The following is a 24080-nucleotide window of genomic DNA, read 5'->3' as shown; positions in this document are numbered from 1 at the left end:
GTCACTTAACTTCTCTGGGCCTCAGTTCCCTCATCTGTAAAATGGGGATTAAGACTGTGAGCCCCACGTGGGACAACCTGATTCCCCTGTGTCTACCCCAGCGCTTAGAACAGTGCTCGGCACATAGTAAGCGCTTAACAAATACCAACATTATTAACAGTGCTCTACACATAGTAGGCGCTTAACAAATACCAACGTTATTATTATTATTGTTATCTGTTGCCGCATCGTCCATTCCAAGCGCTTAGTCCAGTGCTCTGCACATAGTAAGCGCTTAACAAATACCAACGTTATTATTATTATTGTTATCTGTTGCCGCATCGGCCATTCCAAGCGCTTAGTCCAGTGCTCTGCACATAGTAAGCGCTTAACAAATACCATCGTTATTACTCTGCACAGAGTAAGCGGTCGATACATCCGATCGAGTGGGGAAAAGCGGCAGAAGCGGGATTCGAACCCGCGACCTCGGGCTCCCAAGCCCGGGCTCTTTCCGCGAGCCGCGCTGCTGCTCGAGGGGGCGGGGCCCGGGGGCCGGAGCGCGCGGGCGGGCGGGCGCGCGGGCGGGGGCGGGGCCCGGGGCGCGCGGGCGGGGCGCGCGGGCGGGGGCGGGGCCCGGGGCGCGCGAGCCGGCGCCAGGGGGGCGGGGCCTCGGCAGGGGGGCGGGGCCCGGGCCGGCGGAGGTCTTATAAGGCGCCTCCAGCGGCGGAGCCGAGAGAGGCAGGCGTGGGTGGTGCAGGTGGGTCCCGCACGCTGCGCGCAAAGTGCGAGCGGGCCAGGCGTCTAAGGACCGGCCGCCGTCCTCGCTCGCCGACGTCGGTCGCTGCAAGATGCTGAAGAGCTGCGGCCGGCGGCTGGTCCTGTCCCTGGTCGGGGCCCTGCTGGCCTGCCTGCTGGTGCTGATGGCCGACCAGCAGAAGCTGCAGCAGCTGCAGGCGCCGCCGGCTCCGTCCCCGGAGGCGGCCGGCGGCGAGGGAGGCCGGCGAGCCCTCCGCAGCCTGGCCAGCGCCGGCGAGGGCCCGGCCCGCCGGCCGCAGGACCAGTCGGGTCCTCCGCCGGCCCGCCAGGTCCGCAGTTTCTCCGACTACTTCAGCAAACTGAGCCGGGTGAGGAGGGACGTGGGGCCGCCGGCCGGGGTCGCCCGGCCCGGGGAGAGCGCGCCCAGGCCCCAGCTGGAGGAGATCTTCCCCCGCGACGTCTTCATCGCCGTCAAGACCACCAAGAAGTTCCACAGATCCCGGCTGGAGCTGCTCCTGGATACCTGGATCTCCCGGAACAAAGACGTGGTGAGTCGAGGCTTGTTCATTCCAAGCGCTTAGTACAGTGCTCTGCACGTAGTAAGCGCTCGATAAATACTACTGAATGCATGAATGAGGCGCACCTCCTCCGAGAGGCCTTCCCAGACTAAGCCCCCTGGTCCTCACCTCCCCCTCCCCCCCCGCAACACTTACGTTTATATCTAGAATTTGCTTACGTCGATGCCTATTTGGTAATAATGTCGGTATTAAGCGCTTACCGTGTGCCAAGCACTGTCCTAAGCGCCGGGGTGGAGACGAGGTAATCAGGTAGGGCTCACAGTCTTCATCCCCATTTTACAGATGAGGGAACTGTTTACTTCTTTTGCTGTCTCCCCTCCCCCGGGCTGTAAACCCGTTGTGGGCGGGGATTGTATCTCCTTGTTGTTTTATTGTACTTTCCTAAGCGCTCTGCACACAGTGAGCGCTCAAGAAATACGATTGAATGAATGGAAGTGCGGCCCAGCCTTCGGAGGTGATGGCTTCTGGCAAGGCGCTCCCTCTTTCCCTCCTTTCCGGAGCTTCCAGAGACAGGTGGGAGGGAATGGGCCCGGGAGGCTTAGCCCGCTGCCAAACTATGCCAGGGATGCACCGACTAGAGCAGTCGGGCATGTCGGCAAATGCCCGCCTGCCCGCAGGGCTCGTCTTTTCCTTCCCTCCCCATTCTTCCAGCCCGCGCCGCCGCCCTCCCTTCCCTGGACCCCGGGGCAATCATTGTGGCGTTCGTCAAGCGCTTACGATGTGCCACTCATTCATTCGATCGTATTTATCGAGCCCTTTCTGGGTGCAGAGCACTGGTCTGAGCCCTTGGAAAGTGCAATAGAGCAGGAAAGGGACACGCTCCCTGTCCACAACGGGCTCCACGATCTGGGGGAGGAGACAGACATCGAAGTAAACGGGCATCGATATAAATAACTAGAATTACAGATGTATACATAAGTGGTGGGGGGAACACAGGGAGCGAGTCGAGGTGACGGGCCAGGCACTGTGCTAAACGCTGGGGTGGATGCGGGGAAATGGGATTGGACGTGTCGGCGGGGGGGGCGGATGCTGAGGGTCGGGCCGCCTGACCCCCGACCCTCCCCTCGGCCCTGCAGTCTCCCCAGTCCGAGCCCGAAAGCCCCGGGGTTCGTGCGGACTGATGGTCCCTCTGTCCCCCCTTCTGTCCCTCCGTCCCCTCTGTCCGTCCCGCCGTGGACGGGCTCCCTGGCCGCGCCCTGACCCAATTGTCCGTTCCCAGCGCTTAGTACAGTGCTCTGCACGTAGTAAGCGCTCAAAATACTATCGAATGAATGGCCCCGGGCCCTCTGCTGCCCAACTAAGGTCCCCCGAGGTTGGCGAGATCCCGGGGACCCCAACGCTCCGCACGGCACCGCCGGACCCGCCCCCCCCCAAGGGGAAACCGAGCCCGCCGAAATGCCTGAGTTAGTTCATCCCTATTTAGCCCCCATTGATTCATTTATATTCACGCCCGTCTCCCCCCTCTCGACTGTAAGCTCACCGACTGTAAGCTCACCGTGGGCAGGGAAGGCGTCGGTTGTTATTGTTATGTGGTACCCCGCCACATGTCTGCTGCGTGACCTTGGGTGAGTCACTTTCTTTCCCTGTGCCGCAGTTCCCTCATCTGTAAAATGGGGATTGAGACTGTGAACCCCACGTGGACAGGGACTGCGTCCAACCTGATTTGCATTCATCCCCCCCAGCTCTTCGTGCAGTGCTTTGCACGCACTAAACCCTTAACACATAACCACAGTTATTCGTATTACTCTCCCCAGCGCCTAGTACAGGATTCTGCACACAGTAAGCGCCCAATAAATACGACTGACTGATTGATCGAGCGATCCGCCCTTGCCCGGCTTACCTTCCCTGAGAGCAGCCGGGAAAAAGGGGTCTGATCTGAAAACCGCCACCCCTTTCTCCACCTCTGCCCTCCCGTCCGATGCCTGCTACAAATCCCTACAACCTCGACTTCTCGAGGAGGAGGAGCAGAGGGGTTTGTACCTCTTGGGGCCGAATGGGAGGTGACCATGAAATGCAATTTGTGTTGCTGGACTGGACTTGTGAGATGTAGTGCAAGGCGGAGGGGAGGCCAGCCCCTGCAACTTGAAGAAGCTGGGAAGGAGGGAGGACGAAAGAGCGTGCTCTCTGCGCTGTTCAGAGGGCTGCTTAATGAGAGGGAGGGAGAACAAAAAAGAGGGGAAAAAACAAGAACTCAGGTTAGGAGAACCCCTTGTGTTCTGCCCTGTCCGGAGGAGGTATGCTGCAGGCAGGATCCTGAGATACTTAAATCCTTAGGAGCTGAAATAATACCCTTAGGGCCTGGACTCTGGGTAGATCGGGGGGGGGGGGGGGGGGGGGGGGGGCTGAGCCCTAAGGTAACTTGGAGGGGATGAGAAAAGACTGTCCGACCCGATTAACTTCTATATCTACCCCCGGTGTTTAGATCAGTGCTAGCTTAAGTGCAGTAGTAATAATAAAAACAGTAACTTTCTATCCGAGGCCATAGAGGCTGCAGGCAGCCTCTTCTCCTCTTTCCCCTGCCAGGTCTGTAGGGGTCAAGACCAAATGATTGGTCCCCAGGCAAGGAGCTTCGGGCTGAAGCAGGGCAGGGAGACAGGACTGAGGGACAGGGCAGTGTGTCCACTGGCCAGGTGCTCCCCTCCTCTTCCCATCTGGACAGGTATTTGGCAAGTCCCTCTTGAAGTCACCCACAGAAACCTCTCTGGGCTGGACGCTGGGTGCCTGGGATCCAGAGGCCACCCCGATCCCCTCAGAGGGCCCTGGGATGCCTCGAAGCCCCCCCCCGGCCCAGAACCTCTCAGTCACCTCATTTTGGCAGCTGGGTTCTCCTCTGTGCAGGCAGGGTAGCGTGACAAAAATACGCTGACACATTTTCGTCACGCCTCCGCCTCCAGTCACACTGCAGTGTTCGCCGTCTGACAGCCGTCCCCAGCCGAGACCCTGGGATCTTTTCTCCCTCACCCTCCCTGGAGAAAATCCCCCACTCCTTCCGAAATGAGTCTCTGGGGGCTTTTGTCCCTCAGCCCCATCCCCCCGGGGACTATGCGGGTGATGACTCTTTTCTGCCTGGAGGTTTAAGGGCACCTCACCTGGTCCCCTGGCCTCTGCCCCAGGACCACACCTGATTCTCCATCTGCTCGGGTCCTTATCCCGGGACCCCCTGGGGAAGGGACGGTCGAAATCCCTTCCGGAAACCTGGCTTGGTTGGGGAGGAAGGAGGAGGGGTTTGGGGGCTATCTCCCTGCTGGAGAGGGGCAGTTGAGAGGAGGCCTCGCAGCACCTCATCCTGTTCTTCCTGATGGGGAAACTGCTGGAGGGGAGGGAGGGAGGCAGGGAGAGAGAGAGAGCATGGTGGAAGGGCTCCCCCTGGTTAGGGGGGACTTCTTATCTACCCAGGGGAAAGGAAAGGTGGGAGAAATGGGTGCCGGAGATGGATCGCCTTGCTCAGGGTGGTACCCAGTTGACCATCCTGGGAATAGATTCCTCCCTTTTCTCGAGGGCTCAAGCTTGCTCCAGACTTCGTGGAAGGGGCGGCAGGGGTGAGGGAGCGAGAGCGCAGGGCTTTTTCTGTTGTTGTTTCTTCTGTGCGGGTTGTTTGGATTCCCAGAGCCCCGAGGCTCAGCTCTCACGCTGTCCTCCTGGGCAAGTTAACAAAGCCCCTTTTCTCCGGGCTCAGAGAAAAGGGCTCCGCAGCCTCTTGTGTGGTGCTTTCCATGGGAACCGGGCGAGCTCGGGGCCGCAGTGTCCAGGTCAGGTTGCCTAGAGATAAGGGCCTGGAAGGCACCGGGGGATCTGCCTCCCCCAGAGAGGTGCCGGAGTTCCCAGCTCCTTTGTCGTGCACGCCCTGAGTGACAGCTCTTCTGCCACGCTTGACGGACAGGCTGCCGTTTGAGGGCCTGTCGATGCCGCTGTAATCCTCCCCCTGGAAGGCGGATTCAGGGCGGGGAGAAGAGTGAGGGCTAGAGGAAGGAAAGCCGGTGGGAACCCTTCTCTGAGACATTCCACACCAACCTGACCACCAGCACCAAAGAACTGGCCCTCGGCAGGGAAGCATTTCATCAAGGAGATGCGAGTTTTCCAGCCTGGCTGGCCCCACGTGGGATAGAGGTGCCTCTCTAATTAGGGCTGGCTGAGTTGGGCTGGGTTTTTTTCCCCCTCCACTCCCAGCTCACTACACCATCCCAAAAGACCCCCAGGGGCATCCTATAAATCCTCCTCCGGGCGCTCCCCTTCTCGTCCAGAGGCCAGGCCGGATATATTCTGGCCATTTGCCAGAACTCAGCTGAAGCAGGTGGGGCATGGCTTTGCCTGGACTCTTGACCACTTGGAGGCAGGAGGGGTGATGATAGAGGAGTTTCCTTGAGCCAGAACACTGTCAGAGAGAGGTGGGCAGCGGTGGAGGGGGCATATCGGTTGACCGGGTAACCTGGGTTCCGAACCGGTCCCCAGCTGCCCCGGCCTCCTCTGTCCTATCATGGCCTTCTCACTCCGCTCTCTCATTCCTTTTCAGCCATTATATTTGCCTTACCAAATGAGAGCCAAGGCCTCGGAGGTGGCTCATCGTTCCCCGCACCTCAGAGGGCTCCCACCCTTGTCCTCGGGGGGCTCCCCCCCCACACCTCAAAGAGAAGAAAGAGGAGTATGTGGGATGAAGTCATGGGGGGTTATATAATGTAAACTTCCAGTTAGGGGGTGAGATTAGGGCTAGCAAAAATCAGGGGGTACGGAGGTGAGTCCCCATTCTGGAGAGGAAGTGGGCAAGGGCGCGGTGGCTGCTGCTGCACTTTCTGTTGAGTGCCGCACAGAGACGAGCCCGTTTCCTGTGCTGCTGCAGTGCATCGAAGACGGTGTCCTACCCAGGGTAGGGTCGTGCTCTGTTTTGTGAGGGCGGGGCTGGGGAGCACCTTCTGCCCACCCATGCTTCCTCCCCTGGTGCACCCAGGTGCTTTGGAGAGAGACACAGAGACAGAGACATTCACACTCCTACTACCCACCTCTCATACTTCCTCCTTTGAAGAGAATTCACAGCTGTATCTGACTGGGTGATACTTAACCTGGGCTGGGGGAGGGGCAGAGAGAGAATTCACCATAGAGAGCAGAAATGGGGAGGGAGAGCCATCCCCCTGCCTCCGGGTCCTGCTAAGGCTGAGTCAGGTGGAGTGTGAGTGGCACGAGAGAGGCACCCGCTCTGCCGCCCTTGCCCGAGGCCCAGAACGCGACTCCCTTGTAGACGGGGACCGGGCTGGCTGTCTTTGGAGTGGGGATTATCCCCGTGAAGACAGAAGCAGAGGGGTGTGTGCCGGTACCGTACAGGGGAACGTGCGTGCGTGGGTGCAAAGGAATGTTGTTTCGCTAGAGCCAGGATGCTTGGAGACTGGTCTTGGCCAAGCTAATGAATCGCCGTGTGACCCCGGGCAAGTCGCTTATCCTCTCTGGGCCTTGGCTTTCAGTTGGAGACTGGGGCTCCTTGCCAAAGCGCTTCGAAGCCCCCTAGATGAAAGACCCCGGACAGCCTGAACTGTTGATGTAGGGGGAGAGGCGATGTCTCCGCCGCTTGGCTCGAAAGGAACGTGGTTTGCCCCTTGGGGCCCACGCACCTCAGCCCCGGCGGCTCCTCCTGGTTTTCCCTGCCGCTTTGGCCCCCGGCCCTGTCCCGAGGGGTAACGGCTGCGCCGGGGTACGCCCTGTGCTGGCATGCGCGCTTCTGCTCCTGCCCCCGAGGGTACAGCTAACAGGACTCTGCAGGCGGGCAGACCATTCGCCCTCCCGGTGTACAGGCGCAGACAGGCATAGGATCCGGCGGCCCGAGCCGGCGCGCCCAGCAGGTCCTGACGACGCTCCTGTGGGCGCTCCTCTGGGCACCGCGGGCAGCGGCGGGTCTGGAGGGAAGCGGAGATCTGTAACCCCTTCCTGTCTGGCTCTCCCCTCTCTCTATCTCCTTAGAGCCCCTTGGTAAAGCAGCGGGGTGCAAGGGAAGAAGAGACAATATCTGGGAGGATCTCTGGCTACCGTTGGTTACTGAAGGCAGCTTGCGTTTGGTCCATGGCTTGACGGAAGCTCCGGGGACCCAGGCTCCCCGGGCCTGTGACCAGCAGGGGCCGGGGAGCCGTGCTCGTTTTCTCTCTGGGATTCCGTGGCTGGGGGGCTGGCCCGCTCTGGGAGTGGGAAAGAACTCCTGGTTCCTTCCAGAGTGGTGGAGGGGGATCCACAGAGACTGCTTTGTGCCATGAAGCAAGCCTGAAATGACCACGTCTGCTCAGTGGCCCGGGGAAAACCCCTCGTCTCAACTGCCAGATGTTTACAGGCAGGTGGGCCAGACGCATGGGGAACAACGCCACGTAGGCCGGGAGCCTCCACGTGGAGCAATTCTGTCCTTTATCCAGCTGCGGGGGGGGGGAAGGGGCGGCAAGGGGGGAAGGGGTGTGTGTGTGTGATGCTTGATGAGTGCAGTGGTATGTGTGTGTGTGTGTCTGTCCCTCATCTCAGAAATGGGCCTACCCTGCAATATAAGGGATTTGGGCTAGATCTAAGGAAGGCTATTACTTGCCGCTGGAATGGGTGACCATAGGAGGTCCTGGGACCACCCTCTTCTGGAGGCCTGGCATGATGTCAGGGCGGTGGGCCCTGGAGGCAGGGGGATGGATTGGATGACCCTTTCAGGTTCGCTTCCTGCTTAGGATCCCATATGTGCACCCAGTGATCTGAGTACCAGCAGAGGTTGGGCCCCCCGGACCCAGGTGCACGGGCCCAGGTGCACGGGTAGACTGCTCTGACCCTCTGTGGCTCATTTAGCAGGATGGCGTACTGACTACCTAGGCCACCTGACAAGCCTTCCCTGTCCTGTCCATTGATTCTTCTCCCCCCCTACACCCCACCCTGTTGATCCCTCCCGATCCCTGTCCCTCCGCTGGGAATTTCCAAACCCGCTGGGGTTCAGGATTGCCATCTTTTATAGTAATAATAAAATTGTGTTATTGAGCACTTACCATGTGCCAGGCACTGTACTAAGTGCTGAGTTGGATACAGGTAAATAAGGTTGGACACAATCCCTGTCCCGTGTGAGGCACACAGTCTCCATTTCCATTTTACCGATGAGGTAACTGAGACAAAGAGAAGTTAAGTGACTTGCCCAAGGTCACACAGCATATAAGCGGCAGAGCCAGGATCAGAATCCATGCTCTCCCCAATGCCAGCGCCAAAGACCCCTTGGGGAGGTGGCCTGAAACCCCTGGGTGGACCCTGGATCATCCCAAGACCCATGTCTAGGGAGGAGGAGGAAGCAGCGTAGGGGTGGGGGCATCTTGGCAAAAAAGAGGATGTGGGTGGGGCGTGCACACATTCTGAGAGACCACCACTTCCCTACTCCTCCCTCCCCGTCCCCAAACCTCAGCATCGTACCCCGGGCCGGGGCAGCCCAGGTTGGCGAGAGCACCAGGGCTGAGCTTTGGGGTCCATTGTCACTGTCTGCCCAGAGTTGCAGCCCCCTGGTTAGACTATCCAGCCAATCCTCTTTCTGAGGGCATTGTGTCTTTCCTGGTGAGAGTTGGTAACATCAAGATCCAATGAACCTTCTCGACCCTGATCTGGGGCAGGATCCAGGGAGCAGAGACCTGGCCAGGGAAGTGAATGAATGAAGGGAAGGGGCAGCAGCCTATGCCACCCGACTCCTTCCCCTCACCGGGACCCCGCTCCCGCCTTCTCCCGTCCTCGGCTTCAGAAACCTTAAGGGGGGCACGTTGCATTGTCCAGGCTTGGGACGGCTGATGGTTGGGGAGGATTTGGCATCCTGTGTTTCTCTAAATTGCAACTTTCAGAACAATGTGGCTTCCTGTGTGTCTCCCCCCTCCCCGCCCCAGCCCACAGAGGACAGAGTGGGCGGGGGGGGGGGGGGGGGGCGGGACTGGGCAGGGCCGGCACCATGCGCCGTCAGGGACGGACGGACGGTCAGAGGGTCCGACCGAGACCCTCGCTGCTGCAATGCAGAAGCTCTCACCAGTCACCCGGTGCCTGGGTTGTCAGAGTGAGAGGGGAAGGGGAGGGGAGGGGACCAAAGGGTGAGATGGAGGCTATTATTTTTTCCACGACCACGGGATGGGGCAGGAGCCTCCCTGAAGCCCCGGGCTGTGGGCCGGGAGGAGCCCCGAAATTTGCTGCCAGGTTGAGAGAGGAAAGGCTCCAGTTGGGGTGTGTTGTGGAGGCGGTGGAGGTGGGGTGGGGGCAGGGGGAGCAGTGGGGGGCGGCCGGCCGGGCAGGTGGAGAGCTGTTGTCTGAGTGGACAGGGGAAGGCTGTCGAGCATAGTGAATGAAAGAAGCTCCTCCCCTTTTCGTGGAACCTGGAACTTGTGCCACCACTATCTGGTGCTTTTGAGCCCTCCCTTGTATCTGAAGATGGGAGATAATAACAGTAGTAATCATAATGGTATTTGTGAGGCCCTTACTCTGTGCCAAGCACCGTTCTAAACACTGGGGTGGTTACAAGTTAATCAGGTGGACCCGGCCCCTGTCCCATATGGGGCTCACACTCATCCCCATTTTACAGATGAGGTGACTGAGGCAGAGAAGTTAAGTGCCTTGCCCAAGGTCCCTTGAATCTCTCACCACTCATCACCTCCTCCGTTCCTGCTCTCCCCTCCACCCTCTTGTGGAGGAAAGTAACTCCCCAGCCTCTCTTATACTCGAGGGGCCAGGATTGTGGCCGTCCCCTTCCCGACCCGCTGCCGACCACACCCACTCTTCACCCACTCTTTGCTCCTTTCTCCTGAGTGAGGTCCCTCTTTCCGTGCCAACTGAAGCTGCTTCCTGCGTGACCTCCATAGCCTCCCCGGCTCCCCCCCCTCCCACGCAGCCACAGTGGAGCAGCGAGTGGGAGGTGGGTTAAAAGGGTGCGGGATGGTTGCTTGTGGACAAGGAGAAATCTCATCCGTAAGACAGGCAGACAAGCCAAGAAAACGCTCTGGGGTGTCTTGGCTGCCTTCCTGCTGGGGAGAGCCTAGAGTCAGGAGGAGGTGGGGGGGAGGGGAGCAGAGGGCAGGGGTCCGGCAGGGCCAAGATAGTCCCAAAGAGGTGACCACCGGGGCTGCCTGCAGGCTGTGCCCTTCCTGCCCGGGCAGCAGGAGACAGGCGGGCAGGCTACAACTTTCCGGACTTTCCTTCCAGCAGGCCACATGGTCCTTTCCTGTTGGAGGGTAGAGGTGAAGCCTGATCTGCTGCCTGTGGCAAGGGCCAGATAGCTGCTGCATTGTCTCCTGTGGCCTCAGGGGAAAGGTGGATGGATGAGCAGGATAAGAGGATTTTCTTTTCCAGTCAGTAATAAACAAAAGCGACTTCAATCTATTTTTAAAGGAAGATTCCTCGTCAAGGAGTGGGGTTTGGAGTTCAGTGGCTTCCCTTTTTTATTCAGGAGTTCAGAGGTTGCTTTGAAAAGACTAACTAACCCCTCCCATCCCCATTCCACTGTATCAATGGGGTAGACATAAGGGAAGATGAAATGCAGAGGGGTTGTGGAGCTGGGGTGTGGGGATGGGGGAGGAGAAGGGGGCCAGAGGTAGGAGCAAACCCCCAGCCAGACCTGATCTTTTATTCCAACCCTACTTTCATTCATTCAGTAGTATTTATTGAATGCTTACTATGTGCATTCCTCCTCCTCCTCCTCAGTGGTATTTATTGAGCCCTTAACTGTGTGCAGAGCCCCTGTATTGCACTGGGGGAGAGTGCAATACAACAGAGTTGATAGGCATCTTCCCTGCCCACAGTGAGCCTAGAGTCTAGAGCTGAAGTCTATGCAGTTTATGCTGAAAGTGTGAAGGAAAGAGGAAATAAAACCAGCTGCCGCTTCCTCTCCTCTTCTTCCTCCTTCCAGGACCCCTTTCCCTGTGATGGTTGGGGAGGATTTGGCTTCCTCTCCTCTTCTTCCTCCTTCCGGGACCCCTTTCCCTGTGTGGGCTCCTGCCAGCTGTGGGCCCTCAGGGCAGCCGCAGCCAGAGCTATTGCCCCTAAGATTGGTCATTCCTCCTTGCTCAAGCAGGAGATTTGGTTCTCCTTATGATCCCAAGCCTAATCACTGTCATTAATAGATCTAGCCCAAGAAACAGCCACACACCCCTGCCCCCGTTGGGGATAGGGAGGTTGGGGTAGGGGGCGGGGACAGGACAGGGAGCTAGAGAGAGAGGGAGTTTGTATTTGTGGCTGGAAGGGATTCCCCCACCTCCCCTCAGGGTGCATTTGTTGAGCATCTGCTGAATGCCAAGCACCATTCCAGGTCCCTGGTAGAATGTACCAGAACCAAAACCCATGGTCACCTCCTCCAAGTCTGTCCTAAGGCCTCTGGCCATCGTGCCAGTAATTTTGCCTTTCTCCCCTCTTTCAACTTTCAGTCTTCAGAATCAGATTCTTTTCCTTAAAGACCTCAGACACCTTCCCCCTCTCCATCTCCCTTTGTTTTGAGCACACTCCTCTCTCACCCCCTGCATCTATCCCTTCCTCCAGGACCCAGCCACTGCCCAGCAGCAAGGACTCTTCCAGCCCCTTCCTCACCCCCAGAGGAAACAAGCCACTTTAGCTTTTCCCTCCTGCTTCCCCTGTTCCCTGTCCCTGGGTTAACCAGCCCAGCTGTATGCTAATACCAAGCAAACACTCACTGCAGCTTAACTCTCCTGGACTGTGTTAAAGTTGGGGCTGGGTAGGGGGGTGGGAATGGTGGGATTCATTGTTATCGACCCCCTTCTCTCCTTTTCCCCCCTCCTCTCTCCTCTCCCCACCATCCCAGCACAAAGCCCGGGGTGGGACTTGGGCTCAGTGGCGGCTTTCCAGTTCACTTATAATTCATCATTCCAAGGGCTCTCGTCCCACCGTCAGCTTTGTGTGTGTCTCTCTCTCTTTTCTCTGCCCTTTTGTGCGAGGTTGGGTTTTTATGCTCCTTGGCAGCTGATCAGGGCTGCTTTTTCTCCCTCTCCCCTTGCTTTTGTCTGCCTCTGATTGAGATTTCTCTTCCAAAAGCCGGAGTCCCCTCATCCGTCCCCTGCCTCGCCCCTCCCCCTAGCTTCCCTCTAGAAGAGCAGGAGGGAGCACCTCCCCCCCAGGAGACTGCCAGCAGATGCTGGGAATTAGCTATGTCAACAGGGCGTGTTGGCGAGCAGGTGGCCCAGGTAGGGCGGGTGGAGGCCGCAGGCTGCTCTTGGCCGGGGCTCAAGCTGCTGGTGGGGAGGGGGGCAGTGAATCAGTTACCTGGAAGGCAGGAGAGAAAGGGGACTGTGGTCTGAGTGGGACGAGGTGGGGGTGGCAAGGGAGCTGAGTCCATGGTGTGTGTGTGTGTGCGCGTGTGTGTGTGCACGCGTGTCTGCACGGGTGCAGGGCGCCCTGCTGATGGAGACTGACATTCAGCCCGCCAGGTTGGGTGGGGCAGGGTGAGGTAGGGCTCGTGCCGGAGATAAGCAGCTGCAGGGCTGCCCGACCTTCGGTTCCATCAACAGGAGCAGCAAGTTGGGTTGGGGTGGGGCGAGGGGGCGAGGAGGGGGAGAGAGGGCCGGGGTCCCTGGTGGGGCCCCGGGACTTGGAGCTGAAGCAGAGGAAAAGTGGGTTTGGGGAGAGGAGGTGAAGCAGGAGACAGAAGCAGTGCGGCCTAGTGGAAAGAGCATGGGCCCCGAGAGTCAGTAGGACCAGGGTTCTAATCCTGGCTCTGCCACTTGCCTGTGGTGTGACCTCGGGCAACCCCCTTCACTTCTCTGCCTCAGTTACCTCATATGCAAAATGGGGATTCAATACCTGTTCTCCTTCCTATTTAGACTGAGTAAGCCCCATGTGGCACCCGGTTATCTGGTATCTACCCCTGCTTTTAGTACAGTGTTCAGTACATAGTAAATGCTTAGCAAAAACCATAATCTGGGTTTGGGTGATTTCCCTAAAAAAAGACCTTGGGCAGTTAGTCTGCTGAGTAGGGTCTGGAGGCTGAGGTTGAGCTGGGGAGGGGATTCAGTTCCAACTGACATGGCCTCAGGACTGAGGCCTGGAGATTCAGGCCCCGTCCCCTCCAGTTCTCCCCCCACCCCAGGTCTGTCAATCAATCATATTTATTGAGCGCTTACTATGTGGGGAGCATTGTCTAAGTGCTGGGGAGACAGTAATACAATATAACGGACACATTCCCTGACCACGATGAGCTTACAGTCGAGAGGGGGAGACAGAAATCAATATAAAATAAAATTACAGATATGTACATAAGTGCTCTGGGGCTGGGAGGGCGGAATGAAATAAGGGAGCAAGGTGGCACAGAAGGGAGTGGGAGAAGGGGAGGTGGGAGTGGGGGGAGAGCTTAGGGAAGGCCTCACGAAGGAGATGCCTTCTTGCGGCAGTGCGTGTTTTGTGTTCGGTCCTGTGCACAGGCTTGTCCAGAGTGTGGGCGAGGCCCCTCTCCCATAGAGTTGAGGGGCCCAGAGAGTCAGCAGGAAATCCAACCCCCACGTGCTGCTCTGAGGGCTGCGATCACAGGGTTGTCCGTCCTCCCCAGGGTGGACGGGGAGACTGGGGGAGCCCAGGCAGGACTTGGTGACTGGATTTTTCTCACCAGGTTGTGCTTTCTTCTTTCAGACTTTCATCTTCACAGACGGAGAAGACGAGGAGCTGAAGAAACACACGGGTGAGTCAGCCGAGTCAGCTGATCCCTTCCTGCCCTCTCCCTCTTTGCCTCCCTCCTCTGCCCCAGGGAGGCCCCATCTGGCTGCACGGCTGGTCCTGCTCCGCTCCTCTGCTCCGCAGCAGCAGCTGCCGCACCTGTGCCGTCCATCTCCGCCACCGGGCCTTCCCCACCCCACCCCCCTGCCGGTCTAGCTGGCCTGAGGAAATGAGCAACACAGTGTGAGCCTCAGGGAACATGGAGGAAGAATAGGTTGAATAAATCTCCCACTGCACCGGTCAAATAATTGATGAATTCTTCTGCTCGGAACAATGCTTTGATACTGATGCAGGGGCAGGAACTGGGGAATGGAAGAATTTGTGTGCCTTCCACCTCCCTAAAAGATTTGGGGGTTTGAGAGGGACTCTGAGCCTTCCTGTTTTGTCAAGAAAGATACTCTCTTGCTATTTCCAAAGAGCTTAGTCTTACCTGATTTGCCAGGACTTAAATAGCTTGGTGGAGCTGATCCCAGGGGTTGGCCTAAACCCTGGCCTCTTTGTCCTCCTCTAGAGTGGTCAGATTAACAAGGGGGCTCCCTGGGGAAGCTGGGACTGACTGAAATCCTCTTGGGAGTTTGGGGGTGTAGACTAGGGCAGGGATTTACTCGCTGCCCAGTGTGTTTATACATCAGCTCCTCCCCTCCTGTTTGGGTCAGGTCCCCCTATTCTTCTCATGTAAATGATTCCCTTTCAGGCCCTGAATCAATTCCCATTGAGAGGGCCCAGCAAGTAACAGGTGGCTGATGCTGGGAAAATGCCGGCTGAATGGAGGAGGACAGGATTCTGGCTCACACACCCCATCGGGAGCCCTGGGACCCTTCCTGTCCTGGTCCTGTTCTCCTGCTGTCGTCCCTCCTCCTCCCTTCCCCTGTGAACCATGCCAACAGCCTCTCTCTCTGAGCAGGACCTTTGCCATGGTGTATGGCTTGGGACCCTCGTGATCCTTTGAGGGGTGGAGGAGGTGATGATTAGGAGTTGTATTCTGTTTTTGTTTATGATTTAGAGAGTCTTGTGGGTCCGTGCAGAGCCCAGCCTCTTCTTATTCATTCATTGAATCGTATTTATTGAGCACTTACTATGTGCAAAGCACTGTACTAAGCACTTGGGAGAGTATACCTGAGCTTACCGGAGGGCTGCAGTCCTGGGGTCGGGCACTTAGAGAAAGGAATGGATGGGACTGGTGAGAGGGTAGAGATCCTTGCCAGATCTCTCCATCTTTGCTTGCTTTTTAGTCTGGCTCCTGCCCTTGACCCAGAAAGGAAAATAGCCCGTTGCTTCCACCTGCCAACATGGGTCTAGGAGAGCAACCTCAGGTGCTAGGGGGCCTGGGTAGCTTCACCCCACATTTCCGCAAATAGTCTTTTCTTCACAACAACCCCCGGGTTCATGTCCTGCCGTACTTGCTCCTTCCCACAGGCAACGTGATCAACACAAATTGCTCTGCAGCCCACAGCCGCCAAGCTTTGTCTTGCAAGATGGCTGTGGAGTATGACAAGTTCATCGAGTCTGGGAGAAAGTAAGTGACTTGTTTATTTCCATTCTGACTCCCAACTCCGCTCCTGTCCCAACCCTTCTTCTCCCTATCACCCCATACCCCAAATTTGGGATGTGTGGACACTCTCTCCTTTCTGTTTATGCTCCCATTCCTGCCCCCAGTGGCTCTTGATCTGACTGGGTTTCTGATTGTTCCTTCAGGTGGTTCTGCCATGTAGATGATGATAACTACGTGAATGTCCGGATGCTAGTGAAACTGCTGTCCAGCTACCCCCACACACAGGACATTTACATTGGCAAGCCCAGCCTTGATCGACCCATCCAGGCCACGGAGAGGATCAGCGAGAATAAGATGGTGAGAGGCCGGAGGGGGAGCGTTCAGGGGTGCAGTAGGGGTTCTTTGGGGCCCAGCTGTGGAGAACCTCCTGAAAAGTGTCAGAGCCATTTATTAGAGCTATTTTCAGCAGAAGTCCTCAGTTCAACCTCTTGCCCAGCCACTGGAAGAATCCCTCCAGATTTGGGGCAGAGGTGGATTCCCAAAGAATTATAAGCCTCACAGACCCTGTGCATCACTACCTCCAGGCAGAGCTGCCCCTGAGACCCCCTTGTTTTTAAAGAACGGACAGGCCCTGGAGCCGGGTCCCCCACCCCGACATACCCCCCAAGATATTGGATTTGGGAAACAGATTTACTCATCCGTTCTGGAAATGGGTCCAGTCAGAAAAATAGTGGCAGGTCCTCATGTTTGAATTCTGGCCAGGAAGGGAGGCAGGCGTGGGACGGGAGACTGGTTGGGATGGGGTGGTTACAAGGTGCGGTCAATCGGTGGGACTGTGAGGGTTTACTGTGCGCAGAGCACTGTACTAAGCTCTTGGCACTGAACTTTGGTATTGACTCGGGGTCCTCCTCCTTACAGCAACCTGTCCATTTCTGGTTCGCCACCGGTGGAGCCGGATTTTGTATCAGCCGTGGGTTGGCTCTGAAGATGAGTCCTTGGGCCAGGTAAGACCACGGAAAGGGTCCCCCCAACATGTCAGTAAGTATCCTGGGGTGGAGGAGGAGGTAAAAGGTGGGGTTGAGCGGTGCTGTATAGTGCCTTATATAATAATAATTATGTTATTTAAGTGATTACTATGTGCCAGGCACTGTACTAAATGCTGGGATGGATATAGGCAAATGGGGTTGGACAAAATCCCTGTCCCCTGTGGGGCTCACTCACAGTCTCAATCCCCATTTTATAGATGAGGTAACAGAATCCCGGAGAAGTGACTTGCCCAAGGTCACACAGCAATCTGCGGAGTTGGAATTAGAACCCATGACTTTCTGACTCCCAGGCCTGTGCTCTATCCACTACACCATATTCACCCACTGTGATATCTCTTGAGTCCATCTCGTTCATTCTTTCTCTGGGACAGAGCTGGGCTTATAGAGAAGGCCTGCCCAATGATTCAAGTGGGAAAATGGGGTTACAGTCCCCTCTTTTACCCGCTGGGGGAGTGGGGAGGGTCCCCTAAATTCTGGCCGAATGGACCTCGATGAGGAACGCCGTTTGTTTTCTCTGTCAGCGGTGGCCACTTCATGAGCACTGCAGAGAAGATCCGACTGCCGGACGACTGCACCATTGGCTACATCATTGAGTCCGTACTGGGAGTGAAGCTCATCCGAAGTAACCTCTTTCACTCCCACCTGGAAAACCTCCAGCAGGTGCCCAAGTCTGAGCTCCATAAACAGGTATTCTGCGTTTTTGCTGATTATCACTGGCTGGGCCGTGTACTTTTGCCTGCCTTTCGCTGACCCTTTCCTCTTCTCCCACTTCCTTCTGAGCTGCCCTGACTTGCTCCCCTTATCCTCCTTCCTAGCCCCACCGCACTTATTCTGCTCTCAGTAAGCGCTCAGTAAATACAGTTAAATGAATGAATGTTTATATCTGTAATTTATATTGATGTCTGTCTCCCCCTCTAGCCTGTAAACTCGTTGGGGACAGAGAATGTGACTATTGTTTTATTGTACTCTTCCAAGCTCTCAGTACTGGGCTGCACATACAGTAAACCCTCAATAAATACGATTCCGACTGACTCCTTCAGTGCCCCCTGAAGAAGCACAGATTGCATCAATCAATCAGTCAATGGATGGTGCTTACTGAGAGCTTACTATGTGCAGGGCACTGTATTAAACACTTGGGAGAGTACAACACAACAGAATTAGTGGGCACAGTTCCCTTCCTGTAATGAGCTGACAGCCTCAAGCTTAAAGCTCAGCAACCCATGCTGTGGGACTTGAATATTTTCCTTTGCCCCAGCCTGATTTCTTTTTAGGCTTCACGTGCTTTCCTGTACTGGACTCAATCTGTACTATAGGGCGCTGGATTTAATCTGCACTTAATCTGAGCCATTGCCCACAACAGACACATCATAATGTCAACACAGCCATCCACAGAGGACATTCCCTGCAGCCCTTTACCTCAGGATTTAAGCACTACTCTTCCTTTGAAATATTTTGACTGACTTGATTAGAGCCCATTTCATTCTGGCACTATCTATGCTAAGTAGGTCTACTGCAATAGTCCTGAAAGATAACACTTTGGAAATTTAAGTACTTTATTTACATAAGTACCCACAAACATCTACTTAGGAATCTCTCAGTATTAGTCTTCATTGCTATCTGACATGTGGATCTTATTTATTATTCACATTTTAAAATATTTGTTTTCGTCAGGTTTCTTTTGGATCTTGGGAACACATTAATGGTCTTAACGTGATTCGTATTTCATTTAGACTCCTTTTCTCGATGCTTTTTTCATGAAACTGATGATGATGATAACTGTGGTATTTAAGTGCTTACTCTGTGCCAGGTGCTGTGCTAAGTACTGGGGTAGATCCAAGATAATCGGGTTGGACACAGTCCCTGTCCACGTGGGGTTCCCAGTCTCAATCCCCATTTTACAGATGAGGAAACTGAGGCATAGAGAAGTGAAATGATTTGCCCTAGGTCACAGAGCAGACAAATGATGGAGCAGGGATTAGAACCCAGGTCCTTCTGACTCCCAGACCCATACTCTAGCCACTAGGCAAAAGCACCTTGAATCTGTAGCAGGCTTTTAGGCTGCTAAATACTTTCCACATTATTTCATTGTCCTCACAACAATCCCTCTGAGGTGGGGAGAGGCAGATATTACTAGAAGAGATGAGGGAAACGGAGAGGCCCCGGCAAGTAAACTCGCTTGAGTCCCACAACAGGGCAGTAGCAGAGCAGGAGCAGCGTGACTCAGTGGAAAGAGCATGGGTTTAGGAGACAGAGGTCATGGGTTCTAATCCCCGCTCCACCACCTGTCAGCTGTGTGACTTTGGGCAAGTCACTTAACTTCTCGGTGCCTCAGTTACCTCATTTGTAAAATGGGGATTGAGACTGTGAGCCCCACGTGGGACAACCTGATTACCTTGTATCTACCCCTGTGCTCAGAACAGTGCTTGGCCCATAGTAAGCCCTTAACAAATACTAACATTATTATTATTAGACTGAGGAGTCAGGTCTGACTCAGACCCCACACCCCAAATTTCCATTAGACCATACTGCCGTGTTCGAAATGGCAGCGGTGGGTGCTCAAATGTCAACTTTCCTCCTTTCTGCACCAGTGTGGGTCTTGTGGCTGTCTCTTCCCAGCCTGCTTCATCCTTGACACTACCCCACCCCCACCCCCTTGAGGTGAGTCCAATGCGGGACAAAAGCTGTGTCCAACCTGTTGATCTTGTATCTACCCTAGCACAAAGTGCAAGGGCCGGGCACGTGCCAAGCGCTTTAACAAATACCACAATTACTGCTCTTATTGTTGGGAGCTGGCTTCCTTTTAAAAGGGGACCAGGCTCTTGGCGGCTTGGAAACCACAGTCTTCCTGTCCTCGTTCCTAATTCCACTCACCTGTTTCGTCTTCCTCCCCCAACCTCCAGGTGACGTTGAGCTACGGCATGTTCGAAAACAAGCGGAATTCCATCCACATGAAAGGCGCGTTCTCTGTGGAGGCAGATCCGTCCAGGTAAAACTCCTGCTCCAGCGGCCTGGCTTATGGGTACAGAGAAGAGATCAACCTAGGCCCCTTCCTCGAGCCCTTTCTCGTGTCCCAGAGACAAAGGAGGGAAAGTTCCTGGCAAAGACCAGTCGTCCGACAGAGGCTACAGACAGCCTTATAAATGGCATTTAAGTGCTTACTATTTTTAGTTACTCATTTATTGATGTTAAAGTCTGCCTCCTGCTCTAGGCGATAAGCTCGAAGGGGGCAGGGAATGTGACTACCAACTCTGTTGTATTGAACTCTCCCAAGCGTTTAGTATAGTGCTCTGCACATAATAAGTTACTATATACCGAACACTGGGATAGATACAAGTTAAATCAGGTTGGACACAGTCCCCGTCCCAAATGGGACTCACGCTACAGAAGGAGGGAAAACTGCTATTTTCAGTCCCGTGTTATAGATGAGAAAACTGAGACACTGAGAAGTTAGTGACTTGCCGGAGACTACACAGCAGGCCAGTAGTAGAGCTGGGATTAGAACCCAGGTCCTCTGACTCCCACGCCTGTGCTCTTTCCACTGGGCCACGGGGTTGCTCCTATATAGAGGGAGAGGGGGGAGAGAGATGTTCTGCCTTGTGTTTTTCATATGTACATCTCAAACTCATGTATACACATACATATTTAAAGAGATCTGCCCTCTGCATATATAATAATAATTATGGTATTTAAACGCTTACTATGTGCTGAGCAGTTTTCTAAGCGCTGGGGCAGATACAGGATAATTAGATTGTCCCATGTGGGGCTCACATTTTTTAATCCCCATTTTTACAGATGAGGTAACGGAGGCACAGAGAAGTTAAGTGACTTGCCCAGGGTCACACAGCAGACCAATGGCGGAGGAGGGATTAGAACCCATGACCTCTGACTCCCAAGCCCGTGCTCTTTCCACTAAGCCGCCACACTGCTATACATCTGTATATATGTGAGCAACAAGGCAGAACATCTTATACATTCACATATTACACATACACATATCTACATAGATATATATATATATTTATATGTACATATGAGGTGTTCTTCCTTCTGTTCTCCATTTCAACCAACATTCTTACTAGTCTGCAGTGGATTTCGTTTTGACTTTTTGTCCCATCCCTAGAATGGTGGGGTAGGGGTTGTGCTATTTAGCTTAGGGGATGGCAGGAAATGTTGTGTGCCGGGGCTCCTGCTCTGGCCGTAGGAGCCCTTGTGGCAGTGGGATTGGTGAGCTGAGGCCGGGCCGGGCCCGAGCGTCAGTGCCTGACTGTCTGCTCCTCTCGCAGGTTCCGCTCCATCCACTGTCTGCTGTACCCGGACACGCCGTGGTGCCCCGCCAACGTCGTGTACTAGGAGACGCCCAGTCCTTCCTTACCCTCGTCCCGAGCGCCCCTGGTATCCATAGGGCTCGTGGGACCCGCGTTGTGTCCTTGTCCTTGCTGTGAAGCGACGGAGTGTTTATTGCTGTGCCCGTGCACAGTGTGTGTGTGTATACGTGTTAATAGGCTGCTGTGCGGCCTGAGCTCCCCCGGCCAGGCGGGGTCGGGGGCCCGGAGGACCAAGTCCTGCTGCCCTCCTCCTGTGCTGGAGGCAGAGGAGATGTCACGCACCGGCCCGATCGGTGCCGACTTGGGCGGAGCCGTGGCTGGCTCCGGAGGACTTGTTCTGGGCGAGCCACCGTTGGTGGTTCGCCCAATGATCACGGAGTCTTACTCTCTGTCTTGCCTCAGCTGCTTTCTGTCCAGGTTTGCTTTTCTCACCTGCTTTATGTGTCCCCGGGTTGCCCGTGCTTCTTCCCTTCCTCCTCCTCCTCCACGTCCACTGGCCTATATCTTCCATTCCTTCCTCTCCTGGGCTCACTCGCTTCCAGGCTCCGGATTCTGTGTCAGATGAAGGTTTATATTTGTAAGAGGTTTTGCGTGGGGAGCGGGAGGGAGTGGGGTGATGCTTTAGTTTTCATTTCTGAACTTTCTTCTCAGCTGCGTGTGTTTGTGCACACACCTGCATATGCAGAAGTGCTAGGAGCTGAAAGACACAAGGGACCACCAAGCCTGAAGAGGGCAGCTTCTGTCGGTCTCACGCTTGGCCTAGGAAGCAGATGCTAGATGTGGAAGGAGGGGTGGGGGAATAGGGTAACAATTATTGTGTGTGGAACTGGAAATTCCAGCTTCCAGCATCGAAAGGAGACAGAGCAGAGGGGTGGGAGGTAAGTTTGAGGAGGCCTAGGGTCCTTGTCTGCTCCAGCCAAAGGAGCTTTTTATCGACTGAACTATTTCCAGTCTCAGATAAAAGCTATGCAGTATTTATAGACAATTAATTGGCAACAGTTAATTGGCAAAAAAGATATATAGGTTTTTTTTGTTTTTGCTTTTGTCTTTTTCTAAGGGAAGTGGAGGTGGGGAGAAAAATTGACACACGGTGAGCTGTGTGTGCTCCTGCCTCTAGAGGTTAACGTCTCCCTTCAAGGCAAAAATCAGTGCCCAGCTATCATAGCCTCTGGAGGGATTTTTCAGCGAGAGGGTGTTGCGGAGTCTGTCAACACTCAGCAGCCTAAGGCCTAAGAATCTGAGCAAAGCAGCAGGCTTGTGCCCCCTCCTCAAATGGAGTGGGCTGGGTCTCTGCTCCTGCGGTAGAAGGCTGAGGGAGGGAGCCTTCTCATCTCCACTGCCTCCTTCCCCACAATCTCTGTGGGCACTGGTCCAGAAAAGGAGTCCTGACCCTCCACTCTGGCTTAGAGCAGCTGTTGGACAAACATCTAGTTCCTTCCCTGGACGGGGAGGAGAGAAAAGCCAAGCTGGGCCTGGGGAGAGAAAGAGGGGCACGCCCTGCTGCTGTCTAACCTGGTACAGAGACCCTCCTGATCATGGGGGCGGATTTAGAGCTGAATGTTTCCCATCAGAGGTTGAGTGAAATTGGCCCATACTGGGTGTGCGTGTGTAAATATTGTACTGTGACAGTATTTTTACTGTGTCTTTTTAAATGGTAGGTTTTTTTTGTTTTGTTTTTGTTTTTAATTTTATCTTTTCTGTGGATCGGAAAAAAAAAACACCACTTTGGATAATCTTGTCTTTAAAATGAAATTGAAATGTCTAACTCGCAACTTAATTTATATGTTTCCAGTATCTGGAATTTCATTCTGTCCCCTTCCTACTTAGTAATTGTTTCGACAAAGATGTAGATTTTGGAAAATAAATAACAAGGGAAATAAAAGTTCTCAGGGAATTAAACCTGATTGTTACCATGGTGGGCCCTGTGGTATCCATCGTTCTTGGCTTTCAATAAAGCAGCTTATTTGCTGGTAACTCACCGTCCGCTGTGGTCGTGTTGGAGGGCGTGCTGGGGGTGGATGGGGCTCTTGTCTGGCTTCCACACTGGACTGTGCATTATCCGCTCTCAGCAGTGGGGTCTTGCCTTCCCCCTCCGACTCTTGAATTCTCTACTCTCCGACACTAACTTTCCAAGCTCTACCGCCTCACTCTTGCCTGCCCTCACTACTCCGGCTGGAAAACCAGAGAATAGGCTTCAGACCTCTGAATGCCTGCTGTTGGCCTAACCCCTCCCCGCTACAAAGTCAGGAGCTCTTAGAACTACTGTGGTATTTGTAAGTGCTTCTATTTGCAGACACTACTAAGCACTTTGGTCGATGTGCGATAATTGGATTGGACACAGTCCCTGTTCCACATAGGATTCACAGTCTGTCCCCATTTTACAGAAACTGAGGCACCGAGACGTTAAACGACTTGCTTAAGGTCTCAAAGCAGACAAGTGGTGGAGCAGGGATTAGAACCCAGATCCTCTGTGGATGCTTTCTCCCTTGCAGGGGCTCACTGAGTGCCTCCCACCTCCAAGCAGTGAACAGATAGGAGGCAGTGCAGTGAAGCAGTAATGGGTCACTGACTGACTGACCTGAGCTGACCTCTAGCCAATAGTTTTCTTTGTTGCTGAAAAACTACAGCTATGTCTCTTAAGGATGCAGGGGGTCATTTCAGTCCTCCAACTGTGGTCACTGAGCACCCAGTGTGTGCAGAAGAGCGGGCCAAGTGCTCTGGAGAGCTAGATGAAGTCCCCCGTTCCAAAGGGATTACAACCTCATAGAAACAAGTGGCAATGAAGCAATCCTATCTACTGAGCACTTACTGCAGAGCACTGTATTAAGCGCTTGGGAGAATACAATATAACAGGTGGTAGACCTGTTCCCTGCCCAGGTTTACTGGGCAAGCTGGACTGTAACAAGCTTACAGCCTATGGCTTATGCCAAATACATAAACATACAACTATAGGCTTGAGCTAGAAGAACATTAATAAAAGCAACCCCTAGGCATAGTACCTCATGAGCCGGGAATGGGTCTCTGGCTTCTGTTATACTTTCCCAGGTGCAATCTGCAGGGGACTCACTAAATACAGTTACCACTACTAAAAACCACTGAATGAGATCATTTCCCCTTTCAAGACCCACCCTCCAGCCTGGCATCCACGGGAAGACGGCTTGTCCACTTCTGCCTTTATTCTCCACCCACCCCCTCTAGTAAAAGGAAGGAAGGAAATCATACCTCCTCTTTGGGTGTG

General features: G+C 54.7%; 1 protein-coding gene across 1 annotated transcript; it reads left to right on the top strand.

The window, feature by feature from the left end:
- Positions 1-716: 716 nt before the first annotated feature.
- Positions 717-22816, top strand: LFNG (LFNG O-fucosylpeptide 3-beta-N-acetylglucosaminyltransferase). The gene is made up of 8 exons (XM_001514108.4): positions 717-1283; positions 13896-13944; positions 15396-15495; positions 15675-15828; positions 16390-16475; positions 17039-17204; positions 19418-19503; positions 20801-22816. Exons 1-8 carry the CDS (start codon positions 828-830, stop codon positions 20865-20867), a joined length of 1164 nt encoding a protein of 387 aa, XP_001514158.1. The 5' UTR covers positions 717-827; the 3' UTR covers positions 20868-22816.
- Positions 22817-24080: the final 1264 nt, after the last annotated feature.

The sequence above is a fragment of the Ornithorhynchus anatinus genome, chromosome 2 (genome assembly GCF_004115215.2).
Source record: "Ornithorhynchus anatinus isolate Pmale09 chromosome 2, mOrnAna1.pri.v4, whole genome shotgun sequence".
Taxonomy (NCBI): Eukaryota; Metazoa; Chordata; class Mammalia; order Monotremata; family Ornithorhynchidae; genus Ornithorhynchus; species Ornithorhynchus anatinus.
Note: the sequence above shows the minus strand (reverse complement) of the source record. Positions and strands in the feature narration are given on the sequence as shown.